Below are 19,000 nucleotides of genomic sequence, written 5' to 3'. Positions count from 1 at the left end.
TACTATTATTGTCAGCAACGTTTTGACTTTTCTATTTTTATCAGTCTTTTTCTGATTCGTAAATTGTTATTTATATTTTTGCATATAAATTTGAATTTAACTTGAGTTTATCAAGATAAAGATATTGTCTTAAAAGTATGAGGGTTAACGCAGAAAAAATTCCTCTCGAAACGGATCAAGGAATCATAGAGAGCGAAGAAAGAAGATGGGGTCTACCTTTGCGGGAAGTATATAAACACGGACTGTCTTTTTACAAAGGTAAAACCAACTTACTGTTCCTTGTATTTTTATTAAATAATGAATATATATTTTATTATGTCTCTTTTTTTCTGCCTTTGTTACTTAGTATAATTTATATAAAATAGTAAATTTGAATACTGTTTACTGCAAAAACCTGTTTGATACAGTAATTTTACTTTTGACTTAGTATGTCGCTGGTCACAAATTTCGATATTTTTTAACACTAACCAATGTAAATAATTATTTTCTAGATAAAGATGGAAAGGCTATGCACTTGAGTTATGAAGACAAGCTGAAGCTAGTAGCATATACACAGCAAACATCTCATGGTCCATTGGATGTTGCCTCAGCTTCACCATTAGGAGTCTTAGATGTCATTGGAAGAGATAGAAGGGCAGCATGGCAAAATCTTGGTCAGATGTCTCAAATTCAAGCTATGGCAGGCTTTGTACACAGTCTGGATCGGTAAAAAATTTCTTATTTGGAATTATTAATTATTATATGAAGTTTCAAAAAGTTAATCATTAACATAAAAACTATTTCTGGTTAAACAAAATTTTCACAACCATTATACTTTGCAGATTGTGCCCATTGTTTAGACCTTACTTGGAAGCAATTCAAAAAGATATGGAAGCAAAAAAGCAGGAGGAGTAAGTGTACTTAAGCATTCCAATACAAAACTAAGACTGATGTAATATAAATAATTTAAATGTTGATTGTTTCTAGGATAAATAAAGAAAGAGAAGAAAAAAGCCACAAAGATTTGGAAAACAGAATAATTCTGGAAAAAGAGAAACAACAGTGCAACAAATTAACTGAAGAGCAACAAGTGTAAGTTTTAACTATATAAGTAAAAAAAATAATTACACACATATTTAATTTTGATTTTTATTATCTAGAACTTTTATATATTAATCAGAATTTATTCTAATGACATCAGTCATTCTGTTACATGTTACAGATATCTGTTATTATTTTTTTGTTACCAGCTATAGTAATTGAGTAATTTAATCAAATGACACACAGATTCTTGATGACTATTGAAAATATAAATAATTTTAATTCAAAATGGCTTGTAGAAGAATCAACTGTATTTTTTCAGGCAGAGAATAAAAGATGCACTCAATGTACAGTCTTATGACCAGTTTTTGGAGTATGCTCGACAGCAGTTTCCTGGCAACTTTGACCAGCAAGCTGTACTTATACGTCAGCTGCAGGATCAACATTATCAACAATACATTCAACAGCTTGCGGTTGATGAAAGATTAGCAAAGTCAAATATTTCTTGTCTTGAAGATAAAGAAAATATTGAAGTGACAAAGGACTGTAATTCAAATGATACGGAGAATGTTGTCGATAGCAAGTATGTATGTTACACACTATGAATACTTGGTAAAATGGTACTTTAATTTGATGATATTAGTTGATTTATTTTAACATATATTATGTAATAATGAAATGTGAATCACAAGCTTTTGTGCATTTAACCCTATAACAATATTTAGGATAAATTGGTTTAGAATTAAATATTTATTAATTTTACTTTAAGGGCAATGCAAACAACAGAAAAACCTGAAATAAGTGATTATAATGATGAATCAAGGGAGGATGATGGAGAATCGGAAATTGATGGTAGGTGGTTAATTTTAAGATTCTTAAGAAAATTGGTTTACATCCTGCTGAATCTCACATTTTAATTCAAGATGGCTTACCAGCTGTTGAAGAGGCTCGTATGTGGACTCGCAGTGAAGTTGATGAGTTTAAGGAATCAGCTCGGGCAAATGGAGGAATGCTAACAGTAGGGCATGGGGAGACAGTGACAATACGAGTCCCAACTCATTCCAGAGCTCGGTCCATATGTTGGGAGTTTGCTACTGACCATTATGATATAGGTAGGATATTCTATTTGCATCAGTATAAAAAACATTACTATAGATAATATAGAATATGAAAAAATTTACCAACCCAGGAATCAAATTAAAGACGTCTTTAACTTTTGTAACTCCTCACTTTGTACTATCTATAGTGTAAATACCATTGAATATTGTAGGAATAAGAACCGCGTTAATTAAAAAAAAGTTTGTGCGTACACATGTCAGAAGTGAAACCTGTTTTGAAAATAATTATTACGAAGGCCCCAAAAGATGATCATGTAGCAGTATGTATGTAATGACCACTCCATATATTTGAATATCTATAATCTGTATTCACACAGTTTCCACACTGTATACATGCTAATGATAATATAAATAAATAAAAATTTCTGTTTACTATACAAGACGTTATGCGACAGAATTTCCATCTAAAGTTCTAATATGTAACTACTCTAACGAATACATCAACCAATTCTCGATATCTCTATCCCTTTCTCACTCTCTCTCAATCATTCTCAATTGCTCTCTCCCTTTTCTTCGACAAAAAAGCTGCACATGTTTGTGACGTTCCTTAAAAAATTTACCCTCATTTTTTTTTTCAATTTCAATTTAACCTCTATCTATTATCCTTATTAATCATGAAATCTATTGTATGGTTTTTAAATGCTATTTGAATTTATTGTGTTATCTTTAGTTTTAAGCTATGATGTTCAGGCGTCAAGGTTAAATCCCTCAGTGAATCTTTGATGCATTTACAACAGATAATTTATATTTTCTCATCAATCAATCATTGTATGTGTTGACAGGTTTTGGTCTTCACTTTGAATGGAGCAAGTCAACTACATCAGAAGTAACTGTACACGTGTCGGAGTCTGATGATGAAGACGACGGCGATGAGGACGATGATGCAGACGAAGGTAAGTTTTCATTGCTTTTGCAAGAAGAAAGAGGATTTGTCTTTAAAAAAATAATTATGATGTCGAATTTTATTTCATACAGAGTATACAATTCAAAATACCTCAGATCCGGAAGTAGGTTCCGGCAAACGAGTGCCAAACACACCGCGGCCTCTCGCCAGTCTTATTGTACCTATATACAGGCGTGATTGTCACACTGAGGTAAGCAACAAGCAACAACAATTGATAATTAAAAATATAATGTTTTTAAAATTTCATCTGAAAATACAACAATCCAAATGTATTCTAGCTCGAAAGAGCTAAAACAATTTGCAATTATTTTAAGGTTATACAAGGACATTATCAGTATTTCCTGACATACATATACTTATTTACGGAAAAAAGTTCGATGTCGTATTCATGGCATTTACTCGTGTGAAATAATTGCAATTAGTTACTGCACTAATCATTACAAAAAAAGATTTAAATATAAGTACCTGTCAACCTCATCTTTCACAGCTCACCTATTCATAATAATTGAGAAGTAAAATAAAAAAAAATTTACATATCCACAAATGGCAACATCTCATAGATAATAATTACCCTATTGTTTAGTAAAATCAAAGAATTATTTTTTTATTATTATTCAGGTGTATGCAGGATCTCACACCTACCCTGGCGAAGGCGTTTATTTACTCAAATTTGATAACACATATAGCCTATGGCGCTCAAAAACTCTATATTACAAAGTATATTACATACAATAGATGTATAATGTTGTATAAACATATTTATATTTGAAAGATGTATTGATGTAACTAAGTGTTGTTAAAGTAAATTTTGATTTTACAAATTAAAACAATTATTATTGACTAATAATTACCACCCAATTATTTGATAATTAATAAAAAAAATATTAAGTTTATTATCTTATTTTTGTGTGTGGAAATTAAAATATAGATGTTATTTTTTAACTTTAAAAATTAACTGTTACGTCCAGTTTCGGATTATATATAAACCATGACAACTAAAAAAATATTCTAATCTATTCCATTTCGCTAATGGTTATATTAGTAATTAGATAATTAGTGAATTTATTTAAGAATATATTATTACATTTATTTTAATTTACATTTTATCTAAACCCAATTGTATGTTTCAAATTTAGGTTCAGTCATGATCTTGTATGAGCACAATAAATAAGTAAAAAAGTTTTTTTTTTTACAAATCTTGCTTGCATTCAAATATTTTAATTATCTCTACTATATTGGTCAGACGGATGCACTGTCAGTATTTCTTAATGTGCAAAATTTCAGATTATATTATTTAAGTTTATGAGAAAATATTGTTACATCTAGTCCCAAAATAAATATTATCATGTGGTTAATATATTTTTTTGATAATATATTAAATTTATTTTGTCATTAAACGGTTCACTGTAATGAGTAGGTTAATGAAAAATATAGTATTAAAGTTAATGCATTTGTTAAGATGTTCTAGAATGTATATTTGTTGTGGCGTAGTTCCTCTGTATTTTGTATAGCTATTAACATTTAGAATTTAGCAAAAGTAGTACTTAACATGATTTAATAGATTAAATAATTGTTTTTACGAAAAGGGAATATTTATATAGAAAGTTTTATTTGAAATAATTATATTATTAAACTTTCGAATCTGGTAGATCCAGATTATTATCTGATATTGTAATACACATAAATTAAAAACATCTATTCGTTAGGATATATTTAATTTATGTGAAAAATGGTTACTGGAGAAAAATACATGTATTACATATATTATTATTAAACGAGTTGTTATTTTGCACTTTATATCTCGTCCTTTCAAAATTTTGAAATTTGGGCGTATCTTAAAAAATAAACATTTGCTAGTTAATTTTAACACTAAATTGAAAAGACCACCTCATTCCGTAATACATTTAGAGCTATGGCAACACTGATGGCTGCGTATTTTTCACAGATCTCTTTGACGATGACACCTACAAAGTGATATTGATAAGTGACAGTTTTGACACATCTTGATCTTGAGTATTCAGCATTCACTAGCAAGTAGCAAGTATCTATCTTTTGATTAATTTATTGCACTAGGCTTTGTCTTTTGTATTTTAAATTGTTATTTTCTTTTCCTCGCCACTTTTTAGTCGTTTTGTGTTAGTTTGAGCATTGATACAATGGAAGTTTTAAATTTTTGTCTGATTGAGTAATTACTATTTGAATTTTGATATAATGTTTGAGACATTGAAGAAGCGGAACTGTTTTTACTCTCCTACCTAATTTGTTCAAAATAAGTGCAGCTTGCATTGTGTTATGTGTTTTTCTGGGTTAAAATTTCGATGAGATGGAAGTGAATCCACTAAATATATTTTTTGTCAAATCAGACAGCAAGGGTGATAGATTGCTGTTTAGATATCCATACACAACAGAAAATAAAGATGAAAATAAACAGAAAAATTATGGACGTCTTAACCCCTATGCAATTAATTCAACAGAAGATTTACTGCAAAATCCTCAATCACAAACTTCAAACATTTGTAAAGGTAATGTTTCATTTGGTTTTAAAAACCCACACACTGAGCAAACAAAGTAGGTATCTTAGATTAATGGCTGTAGAACCATAATTTATTATACTATTTGTGTAAATATGCGTCATTATTTATGCTAATTAAGATATAAATCATTACTGTCATATTATACTACACCACAAACTAACAATGTTCTGATAACAACTTATTTAATTTTTTTTACAAGTGTCCCTTTTTTCAGGAGAACTTAGTGGTTTTACAGATGAAATGTTATCTACTCTCTTTGCCGTTAAAGCAGAGTTGTGTAATCGAAAATTTGAGCTCAAAGTAAATGATGTTCGATTTGTTGGACACCCCACTCTACTTCCATATAGGATGAATAAGGATGACACAGCTGCAATGATACTTATTAATATTGTGTTTGCTTTGCAAGCATCTGCTAGCCATTCTATTGGTGAGTTTATGTCACCCTAACTCATGTAACTACAACTTAATTTGCTTTACATTTATGTGTAACATTCTCTTGCCAATCTTTCATCAATTAAATGCTGTAATTATAATAATAGAAAAGTAAAGGAGCAATGAATATACAATGTACATATAATTTGTAGTATTTTATCTTAGTTGTTGTTGATGTTTGTATTCCTGTGTGATTTTGAAATTATGAATAATTCAATTTTGGCTTCTGTTTTCAAACCATCATAATCGTAGGGTACTTGTTAACTATGTACTTTTTATAAATTGTCATTTATTATTAATAATACTGCATAATGCATATTTCAATAACAGTGAAATTCCTCTCTTACAGTAAAGTGTTATTATGATTTAAGCAAAAGACTTGGTAAAGCCCTAACCCATGAAGAAAAACGGTGCTCATATCTAACAGAAGAAATGAAAATAATGGTGAATAAATAATGTTTTATTAAGTAGCTTCTTTGTTATCAATTGGTTTAGCACCATCTTTCAACCAACTAAGGATAGTAATTTCGTTGGTTTCTCACTCATGTTTTATTTAATATAAACTCCTTGAATAGAAAATATATATTTTTTAGCTGGAAGCGCATGATCAAGTGTCAGCACTAGATCAAGAAATAAATGGTGATAATGAAGATGAAGAGGAAAATTCCCGGCATTCAGTCAGTTCCACAACACAAAATGTAGATAATGGAACTGATTCCGATCCCAAAAATGCTTTTGACTTGATCCTGCAGAAGAGCTCTTTAGCAAAATCTATGAAAGATGTTTTTGAAGAGCTGAGTAATACAGGTAGGGGTTACTAAATTTTATCAGCTCTTTCGGCCATGTTTTCTTTTCATTTCAAACCATGACTTAAAGTATGTCTCGTACTATAAGCTTAACGTGTTATGGGTGTCATTTGGTATAACACTGGGTGCAACACACATTCAAAGTCCAATAACTTTTTCATTTCTAGAGAATTTTAATTACATTTTGAAATTTTTATATTACTTATATTTGTAATATCTATCATGAATTTAAAAATTTTGCTATCCTGCTAAACTTTTTCATCAGTTGACTGATTTGTGTCACAAATGCCTCATTTACAAATCAATAAGCTAATAATTGTTTATTATTTGAGATTAGGTAAAATAGTTATAAAAAAATATTTACATATAATCTAAAGAACATTTATAAGTGTTATAAATAAGTTTAAATGAGATAAGCAACAGTTATGATTCAAGGGTTTCTAAGCACCATTTTAACACAAAAATGCAATGGCTGCCCTGGATCCCCGTAAGGGTTCATGATTATAAACAAAATAGGAATATATTTATTTCAACTACCATTTAAGGGTTGTACTATGTACTACAATAATTAACAACATTGCTAATAAAATTATACATGAATATTTATATTTTTCAGGAATAGTTCAAGTAACAATAAACAAATGGGTTCTTCTCTCATTTTGTCTGCCGCACAAAGCACATCAGATCCATAATAGGGGCCTCATAGTTGAACCAGAGACTATAGACAAATGTATTAGCATGTTAAGGCCATATCATGGAATATTACTTATGGTAAGATCATCATTTATATTCTCAACTATTGTTTAACTTGAGGTAAAAGCTTTTGTTAAACATCTATGTGAACTACCTAATTATATAAAATTATTTGATTTTTAACCCTTTTTTTGTGAGATGTCTTGCCAAAATTTAATATTACAGCTTCTCAACTGCTGGAAATAAACCACTAAACGTTTTTTGTTGACATATAATTATTATGGACCCCAATTCATACTTTACTCTATGCTGGGAACGGAGACTATATCATCAGCTTGAGCAGTGGCACCAAGTGACCTATGCTTACCACTACATTATACATATATATACACTCCTCACGATTACACCGAAATAACAATACCAAATGAAACAATCATAGCGGATTCATCAACATGTTTACAATTTTACCAAAGACCACAATTTGAAACAAAAAACTACTTTGCCAAAAGAAAGAAGTAACAGCTGTTGTCGTGACCGCCTTCTTCTCCTCTTCTCTTCTACTTGTTTTACATTATTAATGTACTGGCTGGTACACACTGGCTTTCGGTCAGACAGATACCTACGTTTTCGACGCTACTTTATTTAAATCAAAATGTTAGCGACTTGATTGAATATCGATCTTTAATTAATTGTCTGATTTAACTACTTTGTGACATATACATATTACGTTTGTCTTGTAAATAAAATACATTTTCGTAATGGGAAATAAAGTTCTTTAAACATTAAACTTAATTTCAGGTCGATCCAAATGCTTTGCTGGCGTCGATACCTCTGGACGGAAGCCCGGCGCTTCTTCGCCTAATTAAGTGCTATAGTCCTTTGAAAAGCCTGCAGACTTTAGCCATAGAGGCTGATTTGACATTGACACAGGTATATTAACTAACCTGCTTTTAAACTATAATTCTCTAATTTAAATTAGATTTCTTCTAATTTTTTTGCATATTCACTAAGTCTGAGACTTAGTAATTAGGGTGTCCACAACAAAAAAAAATAATTTTTTATACTGTAGACAGAATTGTTTTCTTCTTTTTATGATACATCATACAAAAATACATACATCCCTTAATTTTCATCTACCCTCTATGATCAACTCCTATTTTTTTGTTAAGAACTTATAAGTTGAACTCTGTAGTTTATATAGAGAAATATCACAGAAAAAACAGAAACATATACAGTCAAAATCTGTTATAATACATATTTGGTCGTAAAAACCGATAGTCGTAACAGTCGATGACGTTTTTATTAAAATATGCATGTATAAAATATAACTACTACTACTATTGTATTTATTTTACGTGAAAATTATAATAAAATGACTACATATAATTATCATTTTCCTACATTAATAAAATCGATTATTTTAGTTTGTTTGAAACACTTGGAATACTACAAAGTTCGTATAGTACATACGTGTTCATACTGAATTTAAGTTATTGAATCGATATTTTTAAGTCATGAAAAGCTTGTCCACCAGACAACACCATCCTTCGCTGTCTGATCGTACGAGCGAGCTTTTAACCTTCGAAGCTAACACCGCTCACTACATAATGTATACACGCATGCATATATCTGTTACAGGCGTTCCAGTTGACAGGCCACTTAGTGTACTGGGCCAAGGCGACCGTGATATTCCCACTGTGCGAAGGGAACGTATACGTCGTGTCGCCGGCGGCCAACGTGCACGTACATTCACCGCTCGTTGACGAGTTCGCTAAGGAATTCCCCGGACTTTGTTTGTTGCAGGTGTGTATGGCCATACGGTCTAATATCTAATCTAGTTATATAACAACATTAGATATTAGACCTTATCAGTACATTTTATATAAAAATGTAATGAAAAGAAATTGCTCCTAATTAAATTTATATATTATTATAAATTAATAATATCGTCAAGTTTTTACATTTGTCAGTCCAACTATAGATTTTATAGGATTTTTATTTTGTGTGTATGACACAAACTATTTACAGCGTTGACATATTTTTTCTGTGTAGTTGAGTATTATTATGACAAGTATGTTTTCTTTGCCTTTGCAAATATAATGTTTTATGGCGAATTCTGTAACATTAGTTACATATATATTTTTTAGTTAATAATTAGAAGTACATACCAAATGTTAGAAATCATTGCATATTTAGTTTTCGCTACACTCTATAGTAATAAAACATTACTTATTAAGTATCACTTAGATTTTAAAACCCTTATGTTTGAAGTGAAACTTCTCTAGGCGTATAAGGGTAAATCGGCTTGCCTTAGACCTAAGTCGATGGTGTTTGTCAGGCACAAAAGGCTGATCACTTGCCTATTAGATTGACAAATGATTATGGCATAGATACAGAAATCTGAGGCCACGACCTAGAAAGGTAGCGCCACTTGTTTCCTGTTGCGTTGTGTATGTTTGTTCAGATGTTCTTGAACTCTTAACATTCAATGTTCCTGCCAATGGTTTCTATGGTCACACAGAACTTTTAAACATCTGACTCCCAGAACCTACATTGGGTTCTGCGAGCCACTTCACAGGATGTGTTCTGCTTTAGATTCTGTCAAAAACATCAAACTCCTTTACGCACTCCTCTACTGCTATATTTAAAAATATTTTAAAGTGACTGTTAATGTCCGGATCCTTGTATCTTTCTTCTTCATTAGCTAATAAAGAAGAAAGATACAAGATACTGATATGTTTGTTGTTGTCCGGATTTATATTTTTTGTGCTGTCATGTTTTGTTTTGCTTTGCTCTGTATCATATTTTTATTCGTGAAACTTTTTGTTGAATGTGTTTATGTTTTTTTATCGTATAGATGTATTTGTTTTGTATCCAAATAAATAAACATGAATTTATTCTGCTAAAGATGCTGAGCGAGTTCTCCCTGCCTGCCCCTCTGTGGTACGTATGCCGCAGTGGGGCTTGGGGCGCGAGGGGCGGGGGGCGCTTGGCCCGCCTCGTGGCGTGGCTGCTGCAAAGGCGCCTCCTGATGCAGCTGCACACGTACGTGCAGTTCAATTCGCCTCACTGGCCACGGCAACGGCATTCTGACTCGCCACAGGCCGGTAAGTTTTCCAGCAACTTTTAACTGCACTATAAATGAGAATTTTTACACGATTCTCGTTGACTATTACAAGGCCATACAAATGAGTTTCTGATAGAAAATAGATTTGTTAATAAAATTAGATTTCAAATATAAATAAACTATTTACTAAAATTCTTAATTAGTCATTGGACTCAAATATCTCTGAACGAAAATTTACCTATGTTAATTTACTTGTTACGCCCTCAAATGCCGGTAGAGCACCTACTTAAATAAAGAAAGAAAGAAATAACTTTATTAGACACAAAATACAATAATTGTTTCTATAAAATGGGTGTTCATGAGTTGCTGTGACTGTTCTTAGGGTCCCATAGGCTCGTTTGCCCCTATCCATTAAAAAAAAAATCAAAATAGATTTAGATTTTCATACGTAGCAATTTGATAGTATGAAATTCTTTTTATCACTTACTACAGACTTATAAGTGAAAAAAATAGCTGAGTTTCATGAACTGACGTTAAGGCAGAATACAAAATAACATCTGTATCACCTTGACGTCCGTTATTTCACAACTGAGCGTACACGAACATACACACTGTGGGACCAGCTGTCCACTGAAGTATTTCCGAACCAATTCGACTTAAGGTCCTTCAAGAAAAAAGCGTACTAATTTTTATAAGGCCGGCAGCACACTTGTGAGCCTTTTGGCAGTGCGTGTGTATGGGAGGGTAACATAAAAAGGGTGTGTGCGTAGAAAGTACGCATGTCCGAAGTGAAACTTCTTTGTAAATTAATTATAAATTTAAGGTAAAAGACCCAATAGATGATCATGTAGCAGTATATGATCACTCCATGTATTTGAATATCTACATTCACACTGTATAATTATGTGCTATTGACATCACTACATAGTATAAAACAAAGTCGCTTTTTCTGTCCCTATGTCCCTTTGTATGCTTAAATCTTTGAAACTACGCGGATAACTATACGGATTTTGATGCGGAGTAGATAGAGTGATTCAAGGAGAAGGTTTATATGTATAATAACATCTAGTAAATAGTGGAGAAGTACTGTTATTTTTGAGGTTTCTAATGTGATGTCGTAAATAATTAAATTTTTTCCGCTTACATTGCAAACGCAGGAATTTTATAAAAATAATGTACTAAGTATTGTACATATTGAAGAGGTCTACAGAAAAGTCCATGATGGTATATGTCTATCTCTTATGGATAACCCACAATAACATTTTTTTTATTTACTTTTTACGACAAAAGGAAATTTTATATACAACGTTCACAGGTTTTCTGTAATGTGTTTAGTATCAGCATTGCACCCGTGCGAAGCCGGGACGGGTCGCTATTTATAAATAAATAAAAATCTGTGTTTAGTGCACAAGACCTTATGCGACAGAATTGTAATCTAAAGTTCTAATATGTAACTACTAAATCAACCAATAGCGTGTATTATTTCTCCGTCTCCGTGACGTTAAATCCGTAAAAATTTTACCCTTAAGTTTCACATCAATAAATGATTTCGAATTCTGCTTGTATTTCCAGAAGGCAAAGAATATTTCTGCGAAAAGCACGACTCGTATCTCTCCAGCAACATCTCGTTCTCCTCATTGAACCAGTTGCAACTGAACGTCCCCGAACCGGTCGAGCCCCGAGAGGTCGTCGACCCCGAGTCGAACAAACATTATCCCACCCAGAACAACCTCAACCAGACCGACTTCTCCCACACGCAACCCATCGTCATCGAGTCCGATACGAAGTACAAATTCGAGGTCGATTCCGCGAATCATTCGTTCGACGAAGGGGCCGATGTCGTCGACGGTGATTTGGATAAGGAGCAGAAAAAGGCGAACTCCGTCGACAGCGGCATCTCCAATAATGAGAAGAAGCTGACGTCACGGCTCTCGGACGTCTCCCTGAAGGACACGCACAGCAGTGACGAGGATCGGTTCGAGAGTGATGAACGGTATTACAAGAATGGCGTGTCTCTCAATCTGAAGTTGCAGAGTGAAATGAGGTAAGTCATTTGGGGATATTGGAACAAACAGGGGTCGGGCACGGAAGCCTCATCACTCAATGATCACAGAGCAGATACCAATGTTTTTTTGCTCAATCAAAATCAAAACAAGGGTTTAAAATATTTCACTTCTAAAAAATATATGGATAAAAATCAAAAATATCTTTATTCATATACTTAGGTAAACAAGTACACTAATATGAACGTCAAGAAAAAAAATGTAAATTGACATTTACTGCCAGTTCGCAAGTCAAGGGCATAGAGCGGGCAAGATATTATAAATCATCGACTATACACAGTTAATATATTGTTTTTGTTATGGTAACATATGAAAAGAACATATTTTACTCAATTCTAAGATTAATAATATTTTTAAGTTTCCAATCGCCTACGGTCTGGACTGCGCCTCTTGGATGTGATGCCGTGGACTATTGTCGGTTTCCAATGGAACCACCCACCACTGAATCACTGCTGGATACATTTACCCCCGAAGATAGGGCAGTTCTAGCCAACATACCAGCCGCTGATAACCCTGACGACTTACTTCTTCTCGCACAATTGCATAAAAAAGGTATTGAAAATATCATCGATTTCATATCATCATAAATACAGATGGCCTTATCTGTATTTTAAAGCCATATCTAAAATTAGTATATGGAATGTAAATGTAAATGGAAAGAATATTAACGGAATTCATTGTTTATTAATTGTTATTTTTACACATAGTAAAGTCATATTATTTGATGTGGAATACTTAAACAATATCTGAAAAAAATATATAAGAGACTGCACCTGAACATAAATTTTAAATTTTCAGGTGCAGATGCAGGCCTTTAGAAATTCTAACTAAAGATTGATAATGTAAATAAATGCATCTTAAATGCATCTCTAAGAATGAATTAATGATTATATGCAAGGTTTTTTACTCGTCATATTGTATACAGATTACTTTTAATAAGTTTTGTTTTTCATACTGTCAAATAACTTGTTGTAATTTTTACAATATGATGTATACATAAAAATGAATTCAGCAGAAATACTCCCATTTTGATTTTTAAAAAAAATTAATTTGGGTGTAATGTTACTGATTGAGCAAAAAACCCAATATGTAGAAATTTGTTATTTCTGGGTAAAACTCAATTGCTTACATTAATTTTAATAATTGATGGGATTTAAGGGGCACCAGATAGTGGACAATATCTATAATCTATTGCTTACAGGCTATTTCCGTGGTGAACAACACTTGGAAGAAATAATGTTTATGGAAAATGTGACCCGATCCCAGCTAATGCAGCTTTTGGACAAGTTCAAAGAAGTCCTGATCACATTTGAGACTGAAGACCCAGCAGTGGCTTTGCTTTATCCGTATTAGATATTTTTGTAAAAAAAATTATTTATTTTAATGATTGCAACTTATGTATAATTGATTAATTAAAAGAAATTTATGTTAAAACATTTTAATTAATTAGTGTAGTTTAAATATTGTGATACTATTTTCTGCGAATTTGTAGTATATTTAAATAAAATTGTTTAATTTTTAACGTGTTCATTTATTTTATGTTAAGGCTATCGACATATATTATGTTTATCTACATTTTAATATAAAAAAAATATTAATATTTTCGATTTTTATGTCTATTCAAAGGACTGTTACCAGAAAATCTTAACTTAATTGTTTAACTGATAATAAATCCGTTTACATTGGATTATGAATGAGTTTAATACTAAGGGCCATGATTTTTCTTTTTCCCAAAGACAAAATCCAAAATCTTAGCTTCTAGCCGCGTATGGGTGTGATACCAAAACGAGATTTACAACACTGTCAGGCGTACACGGTAAAAGGTGGTCAAAAGCCAATACGTTTTTGACGTGAGGGAGTCAGTCTTATGTCTCGTTTCTAAATCTACTCTGCGCGAAGTAGAACTTTTTACCTGAAATCTGGTTAAATTCGAATTCATATTTATATGTAAAATATCAATAAGAGTAATAATAAAAAATAATGTTTATTTCTTCTCTTACTATATACATACAAGGTAATTATGATGAAACTAAGATGAAAGCATTTGGATTCATTTCATAAGTGTATGTGAGAGACTGATCTCTGTAACAGGAGACCTGACAGATAGTCAGACTACACCACCGGACTGGAAAACGTAGAATCAGATCATTGTCATAAAATACAATTTAGAAAATAAGTAAGTGCTACAAGAAAACATTAAACGGAGTCGTAAAAATAAATTTGTTGTGTTTGTGTGTGTGTGTGTGTGTGCGCGTGGTGTGTGGGCGATTGGGTGTGGTACAGAGTAACAGTTATTAAATCTTCTGTTTTATCATAACTCAACATTTTCAGCCGTTAGTTTTTAGCTAAGTAGTAACCGTTTTTTACATTCATATTTATATAGTGTGTAAATGTTAATATTTTCATTTAATTTATTATATAGGAAATAGCCTAGGAAACCAAAGATGCATGAAAGAAGTTGTCCATTTTGTAATACGATAACAAACTTTATGTTGATTGATTATATTTAATTCGGGTCGTAACTAGTTTTAAAATGTTTTAAACTCTGTTGAGAATAAATAATTGACGAATTGTTAACACATCGGGTCATCATAGTAAATTGTCAATACATTTGACGTTGACGACATCAACATTGCAAAAATAAAATACCACGGGGGAGGCGGAGGTCCACTGTCCAGTCTTCGCGAATCGCAAATCCGTATTGTGATTGTTATTGTTTTTACTTTGTTTTGGATCGAGAAGTGCCAATTGCAACTACTAAATAAATAAATTGGTGAAAATGAAAAATTTCCCAGTGTTCGTGTTTCCTGTATCGTTAGAATTTTATTTAAATGCGCGACATACGCACAAACAGCTGTTAACTGTATATAATCCATATGACTTTTCTGTAAATTTTAAAGGTAACATTGACCATAAATTCAAAATTATATTGTTAAGGCTCATTTCTGATTAAGTATTTAATTCTTTTAGTCTTATGTACATCACCCAACAAATTTACTGTTCTCGACCCTGAAGGTGTGATAGCGCCCCAAAGTTGCATCGATATTGTTGTAAGATATACACAACCTTCCGTATCGCACTGTAATACAATTGAAAAATTTAGAATAACAATGTATGACAAAAATACCCAGCAGGTTAGTATTGTATATTAAACATAAATAATGTTTTTTTCTTGTACATGATAAGTTTATTATTATGATTTTTTTAATATAATTAATCCCAATTATAATTTTCAATTGTTTTTCTCAAATCTTTTATTTATTTACATTTTGCAGGCTCTAGGTAAAAGAGATATTCCTACAACATTGATTGAGGGTGAACCAATGAGTATTAATCAAGAGAGCCTTGGAGATAGCTTTCATCCTTTGACATCTCGTCCAGCACCCATAAGGCCTACTGAAGAACATTCAAAAGCTAGTTGCAGTCATCCCTCTCACCAAAGGTAAGTTATCATTTCAAAGTTTTAGGACTTCTATTTCTAAAACTGTATTAAAATTGTTTACCAATTACAGGGAACAACAACCAATGAACATTGTGGCTGTAGCAGTAAGTATATGTTGCATAGCAGCATTACTGTTACCCACTCAGCCAGATCCTGTTGTTAAATCACAATTACCTGAATGGCTTCATATTGGATCAAATCTAAAATTAGTTTTTTCCTTTGTACTGGGACTAGTAAGTATGCTTGTATTACGACCCTAGAATGTAAGGGTCTAGGTGTGTTAGAAAACATGCTAAAATTTTAGGTTTTCTTATTATTAAGTTTTGCAAGGATTTTATTATTTAGGTTTACATGATGATTGGGTATTAGGAAATATGTGTGTAAAACTTTCAAAATTTTTGTAGTACTTACATTAGATTATCATATTAAATGATAAGTGTTAAAAGCTATATTGCAATGCAATGGACGGGTATTAAAAAAAACAGTACTGTGTGTACAATATTATATTTAAAGCATTTTATTTTTGCAATAAATTATCAAGACAATGATTTTTAACCCTTACAGTTATGAAAATGTATATAAATAAAAAAAGAAATATTTTCAATCTTGGTGTTGCTTTCATTTTAATTGGTTTTGTGATAAAATTTTTTGGTGCTGAAATAACAATCTTTTGGTGTGATATTATGAAAGTGGAATTAGTTATATTTTAATTTTAAATATTTGACTTTGTAAAAAAGTAAAATTAATGGTCTTAAATTAATTTAGCTACACATTATTCATTGAGCAACTACATAATGATTAAAAACCAAATATAAATTAAATTTTTATTTGCAACAAGTTCATTTTATGCTTATACAATATTTCTAAACATAATACTAATTACATTTTTTTAGTGTATAAATGAATCATTACCATAGGTGCAAATGTATGTAATATTAATTCTGTTACAAAAAAGACACTACAATTTATTTTTCCTTGGGACCATGTATAATAAATACCAAATATATTATGAATTAAAGTTCAAGGTGTTTTTCTCAGATTCAATTATATTTTCAGTGTCCACACTTTGCTATACTACTCCACTGTGTCCACTATTGGACACATTACACTGCTTACACTACCTATATTTAATGTGATTTATTGTCATTAAATAATTCATTATATTTTGGACGGCAAAACAGAGAATTAGCAAAATAATTATAAAAACAACTCTAGTCTTTATTTTCTTAAACAATTTCATAATCTAACATTAAACTACTACTAAAACATGCATAATCCTTGATTAATGCTGGAGTATTCTAGGAACTCTGTGTTAATTGATATGATAATTAATAATTTATTACAAAATTGACTAGTTTATACTTACTACTAATATATAAGCCATGACAATGATGACATGGCAGTTCATGCAATTTAACATAATATCAGTACTGACTAGGAAACAGGAACCCAAAGCAGCTATTCTAAATTCTAATTACAAGTCCACCATAATATGAGTAAATAATGGATGGAGTACAGTTGCTACTTCTGTAAACTTCAGTGAATTTAAACCGTCTTTCACCATCCTCTCATGGGAAAACTCTGGACTGCTTTTCCTTATTTCACTGTAGAATAATTTTAATTAATATATTATTTATGAAGGCTTAAAATTTCAGAGATGTTTAAGGGAAGACATTTATATTATATAACTTACATTTGAAAATGAGAGTCATGTGCAGTCATATGATATTGGCTTATTGATGACTCAAATCTACACAATTTTAAATGATTGACCTTAATCCTTGAAAACAAATTAGAATTATCACCACTGAGGCCATAGTAGGCATTGCTCATACCATTTATTTTTTCATATTGCTGAGATTGTATTGCTATAGCACCACCAAAGACATTTGGAGGAGGCAGTGAAAACCTATAAAAGCAATAAAAAATATATAGTTCATTTGTATTATAAAATATTCACTGGATATTTTTAATTATATTCATACCTTGGCCTATCAATATTTGAAGACATGTGCCGTGGTGTTTTCACACATGCATATATATTAGCTATCTTTACTGGTAGGAGATCTACATCATGAAGAATTAGACAAGGATATCCTGCTTTAATTGCAGCAACAGCGCCTATGTTTAAGAGCTTTGCTCTATTAAATGGATGTGTATCAACTTGCTCAATGACATAAATACGATAATGTAATTGTTGTTTATGTAAATATGTATGCATGTAAACTAGGAACCCTCTTAACTGCTCTGCTCTATCCCTGTAATAAAACAACACAATTGCTGACTCTTGGAAAAACAAATCTATTCCTTCAATAGGTAAATTACCTGTAAGGAACAATAATGGCTACACTAAACTTTGGTTTGCATTCTGGAATGAATTCACCGCCTTCTCTGATTTTATGACCTTCCTCTAAATCACCATCGACAAGGCTCACCGGCAGTGCTGTATCATCATGAAGAATGTCGTAATAATCACAGTCTACAATAGCGGCACTCGTAAAGTTAACAGCTAGCTTTTCATACAAACTATTCATAATATTTTCCTTCATTATATAATCATACTCCTCTTTCGATAAATTGCTTGGATGTAGAAATAATAATATTACGCCTATCGCAGCACAAACAACAAGTATTTTCTTTTTGCTTATGTGAAACATATTTCCACTAAGTTGATTTTTTAAAAATTATGTCAGCATTCATTACAATTAATAAATCAATTGCAAAACGTGGCTTGTGGACTTGAGGTCTTTAAATTTTTAAATTGCCGTAATCTGCCTCAGCGATTTAAGTACTAAAAGTAAACGAACAATAAAGTGTAAACATAAGCACAGCTGATTGATTACTGTCAGCTGTCAATATAATTCGTCTAATAAGTCCAATCCAATCAAAATGCACCATTTTAACCTAATCTGTGTCGTAAC

General features: G+C 31.5%; 4 protein-coding genes across 4 annotated transcripts; 3 read left to right on the top strand and 1 right to left on the bottom strand.

The window, feature by feature from the left end:
• The first annotated feature begins 1 nt into the window (after nucleotide 1).
• On the top strand, nucleotides 2-4,839 carry LOC111004148 (Golgi resident protein GCP60). The gene is made up of 10 exons (XM_022275021.2): nucleotides 2-258; nucleotides 492-705; nucleotides 822-890; nucleotides 967-1,071; nucleotides 1,343-1,603; nucleotides 1,790-1,872; nucleotides 1,944-2,132; nucleotides 2,921-3,031; nucleotides 3,114-3,232; nucleotides 3,661-4,839. The coding sequence occupies exons 1-10, from the start codon at nucleotides 138-140 to the stop codon at nucleotides 3,775-3,777; spliced, it is 1,389 nt and encodes a 462-aa protein (XP_022130713.2). The 5' UTR covers nucleotides 2-137; the 3' UTR covers nucleotides 3,778-4,839.
• A 209-nt stretch (nucleotides 4,840-5,048) lies between these two features.
• Nucleotides 5,049-14,159, top strand: LOC111004144 (GATOR complex protein NPRL3). The gene is made up of 11 exons (XM_022275015.2): nucleotides 5,049-5,564; nucleotides 5,791-6,003; nucleotides 6,358-6,452; nucleotides 6,602-6,815; nucleotides 7,431-7,585; nucleotides 8,306-8,437; nucleotides 9,146-9,310; nucleotides 10,416-10,614; nucleotides 12,147-12,618; nucleotides 12,996-13,189; nucleotides 13,839-14,159. Exons 1-11 carry the CDS (start codon nucleotides 5,366-5,368, stop codon nucleotides 13,988-13,990), a joined length of 2,190 nt encoding a protein of 729 aa, XP_022130707.2. The 5' UTR covers nucleotides 5,049-5,365; the 3' UTR covers nucleotides 13,991-14,159.
• A 1,114-nt stretch (nucleotides 14,160-15,273) lies between these two features.
• On the top strand, nucleotides 15,274-16,392 carry LOC111004147 (motile sperm domain-containing protein 1). The gene is made up of 4 exons (XM_022275020.2): nucleotides 15,274-15,537; nucleotides 15,608-15,771; nucleotides 15,913-16,079; nucleotides 16,150-16,392. Exons 1-4 carry the CDS (start codon nucleotides 15,417-15,419, stop codon nucleotides 16,337-16,339), a joined length of 642 nt encoding a protein of 213 aa, XP_022130712.2. The 5' UTR covers nucleotides 15,274-15,416; the 3' UTR covers nucleotides 16,340-16,392.
• A 249-nt stretch (nucleotides 16,393-16,641) lies between these two features.
• Nucleotides 16,642-18,859, bottom strand: LOC111004146 (beta-1,4-N-acetylgalactosaminyltransferase bre-4-like). Its single transcript, XM_022275018.2, has 4 exons — nucleotides 18,405-18,859; nucleotides 18,065-18,337; nucleotides 17,773-17,988; nucleotides 16,642-17,683 (listed from the first exon to the last, which is right to left on the bottom strand). Exons 1-4 carry the CDS (start codon nucleotides 18,734-18,736, stop codon nucleotides 17,554-17,556), a joined length of 951 nt encoding a protein of 316 aa, XP_022130710.1. The 5' UTR covers nucleotides 18,737-18,859; the 3' UTR covers nucleotides 16,642-17,553.
• Nucleotides 18,860-19,000: the final 141 nt, after the last annotated feature.

The sequence above is a fragment of the Pieris rapae genome, chromosome 13 (assembly GCF_905147795.1).
Source record: "Pieris rapae chromosome 13, ilPieRapa1.1, whole genome shotgun sequence".
Classification (NCBI taxonomy): domain Eukaryota; kingdom Metazoa; phylum Arthropoda; class Insecta; order Lepidoptera; family Pieridae; genus Pieris; species Pieris rapae.
Note: the sequence above shows the minus strand (reverse complement) of the source record. Positions and strands in the feature narration are given on the sequence as shown.

Excerpts from the sequence above, each read along its gene's own strand:
- LOC111004144 (XM_022275015.2), top strand. The coding sequence starts at position 5,366 with ATGGAAGTGAATCCACTAAATATATTTTTTGTCAAATCAGACAGCAAG. Across the intron at positions 5,565-5,790 it reads AACTTCAAACATTTGTAAAG|GAGAACTTAGTGGTTTTACA; the intron begins GTAATGTTTCAT and ends CCCTTTTTTCAG. Across the intron at positions 13,190-13,838 it reads CGCACAATTGCATAAAAAAG|GCTATTTCCGTGGTGAACAA; the intron begins GTATTGAAAATA and ends TATTGCTTACAG.
- LOC111004148 (XM_022275021.2), top strand. The coding sequence starts at position 138 with ATGAGGGTTAACGCAGAAAAAATTCCTCTCGAAACGGATCAAGGAATC. Across the intron at positions 1,873-1,943 it reads TGGAGAATCGGAAATTGATG|ATGGCTTACCAGCTGTTGAA; the intron begins GTAGGTGGTTAA and ends TTTTAATTCAAG. Across the intron at positions 2,133-2,920 it reads TACTGACCATTATGATATAG|GTTTTGGTCTTCACTTTGAA; the intron begins GTAGGATATTCT and ends ATGTGTTGACAG.
- LOC111004147 (XM_022275020.2), top strand. The coding sequence starts at position 15,417 with ATGAAAAATTTCCCAGTGTTCGTGTTTCCTGTATCGTTAGAATTTTAT. Across the intron at positions 15,538-15,607 it reads CTTTTCTGTAAATTTTAAAG|TCTTATGTACATCACCCAAC; the intron begins GTAACATTGACC and ends TAATTCTTTTAG. Across the intron at positions 16,080-16,149 it reads AGTCATCCCTCTCACCAAAG|GGAACAACAACCAATGAACA; the intron begins GTAAGTTATCAT and ends TACCAATTACAG.
- LOC111004146 (XM_022275018.2), bottom strand. The coding sequence starts at position 18,736 with ATGTTTCACATAAGCAAAAAGAAAATACTTGTTGTTTGTGCTGCGATA. Across the intron at positions 18,338-18,404 it reads GCCATTATTGTTCCTTACAG|GGATAGAGCAGAGCAGTTAA; the intron begins GTAATTTACCTA and ends GTTTTATTACAG. Across the intron at positions 17,684-17,772 it reads CATGACTCTCATTTTCAAAT|TGAAATAAGGAAAAGCAGTC; the intron begins GTAAGTTATATA and ends ATTATTCTACAG.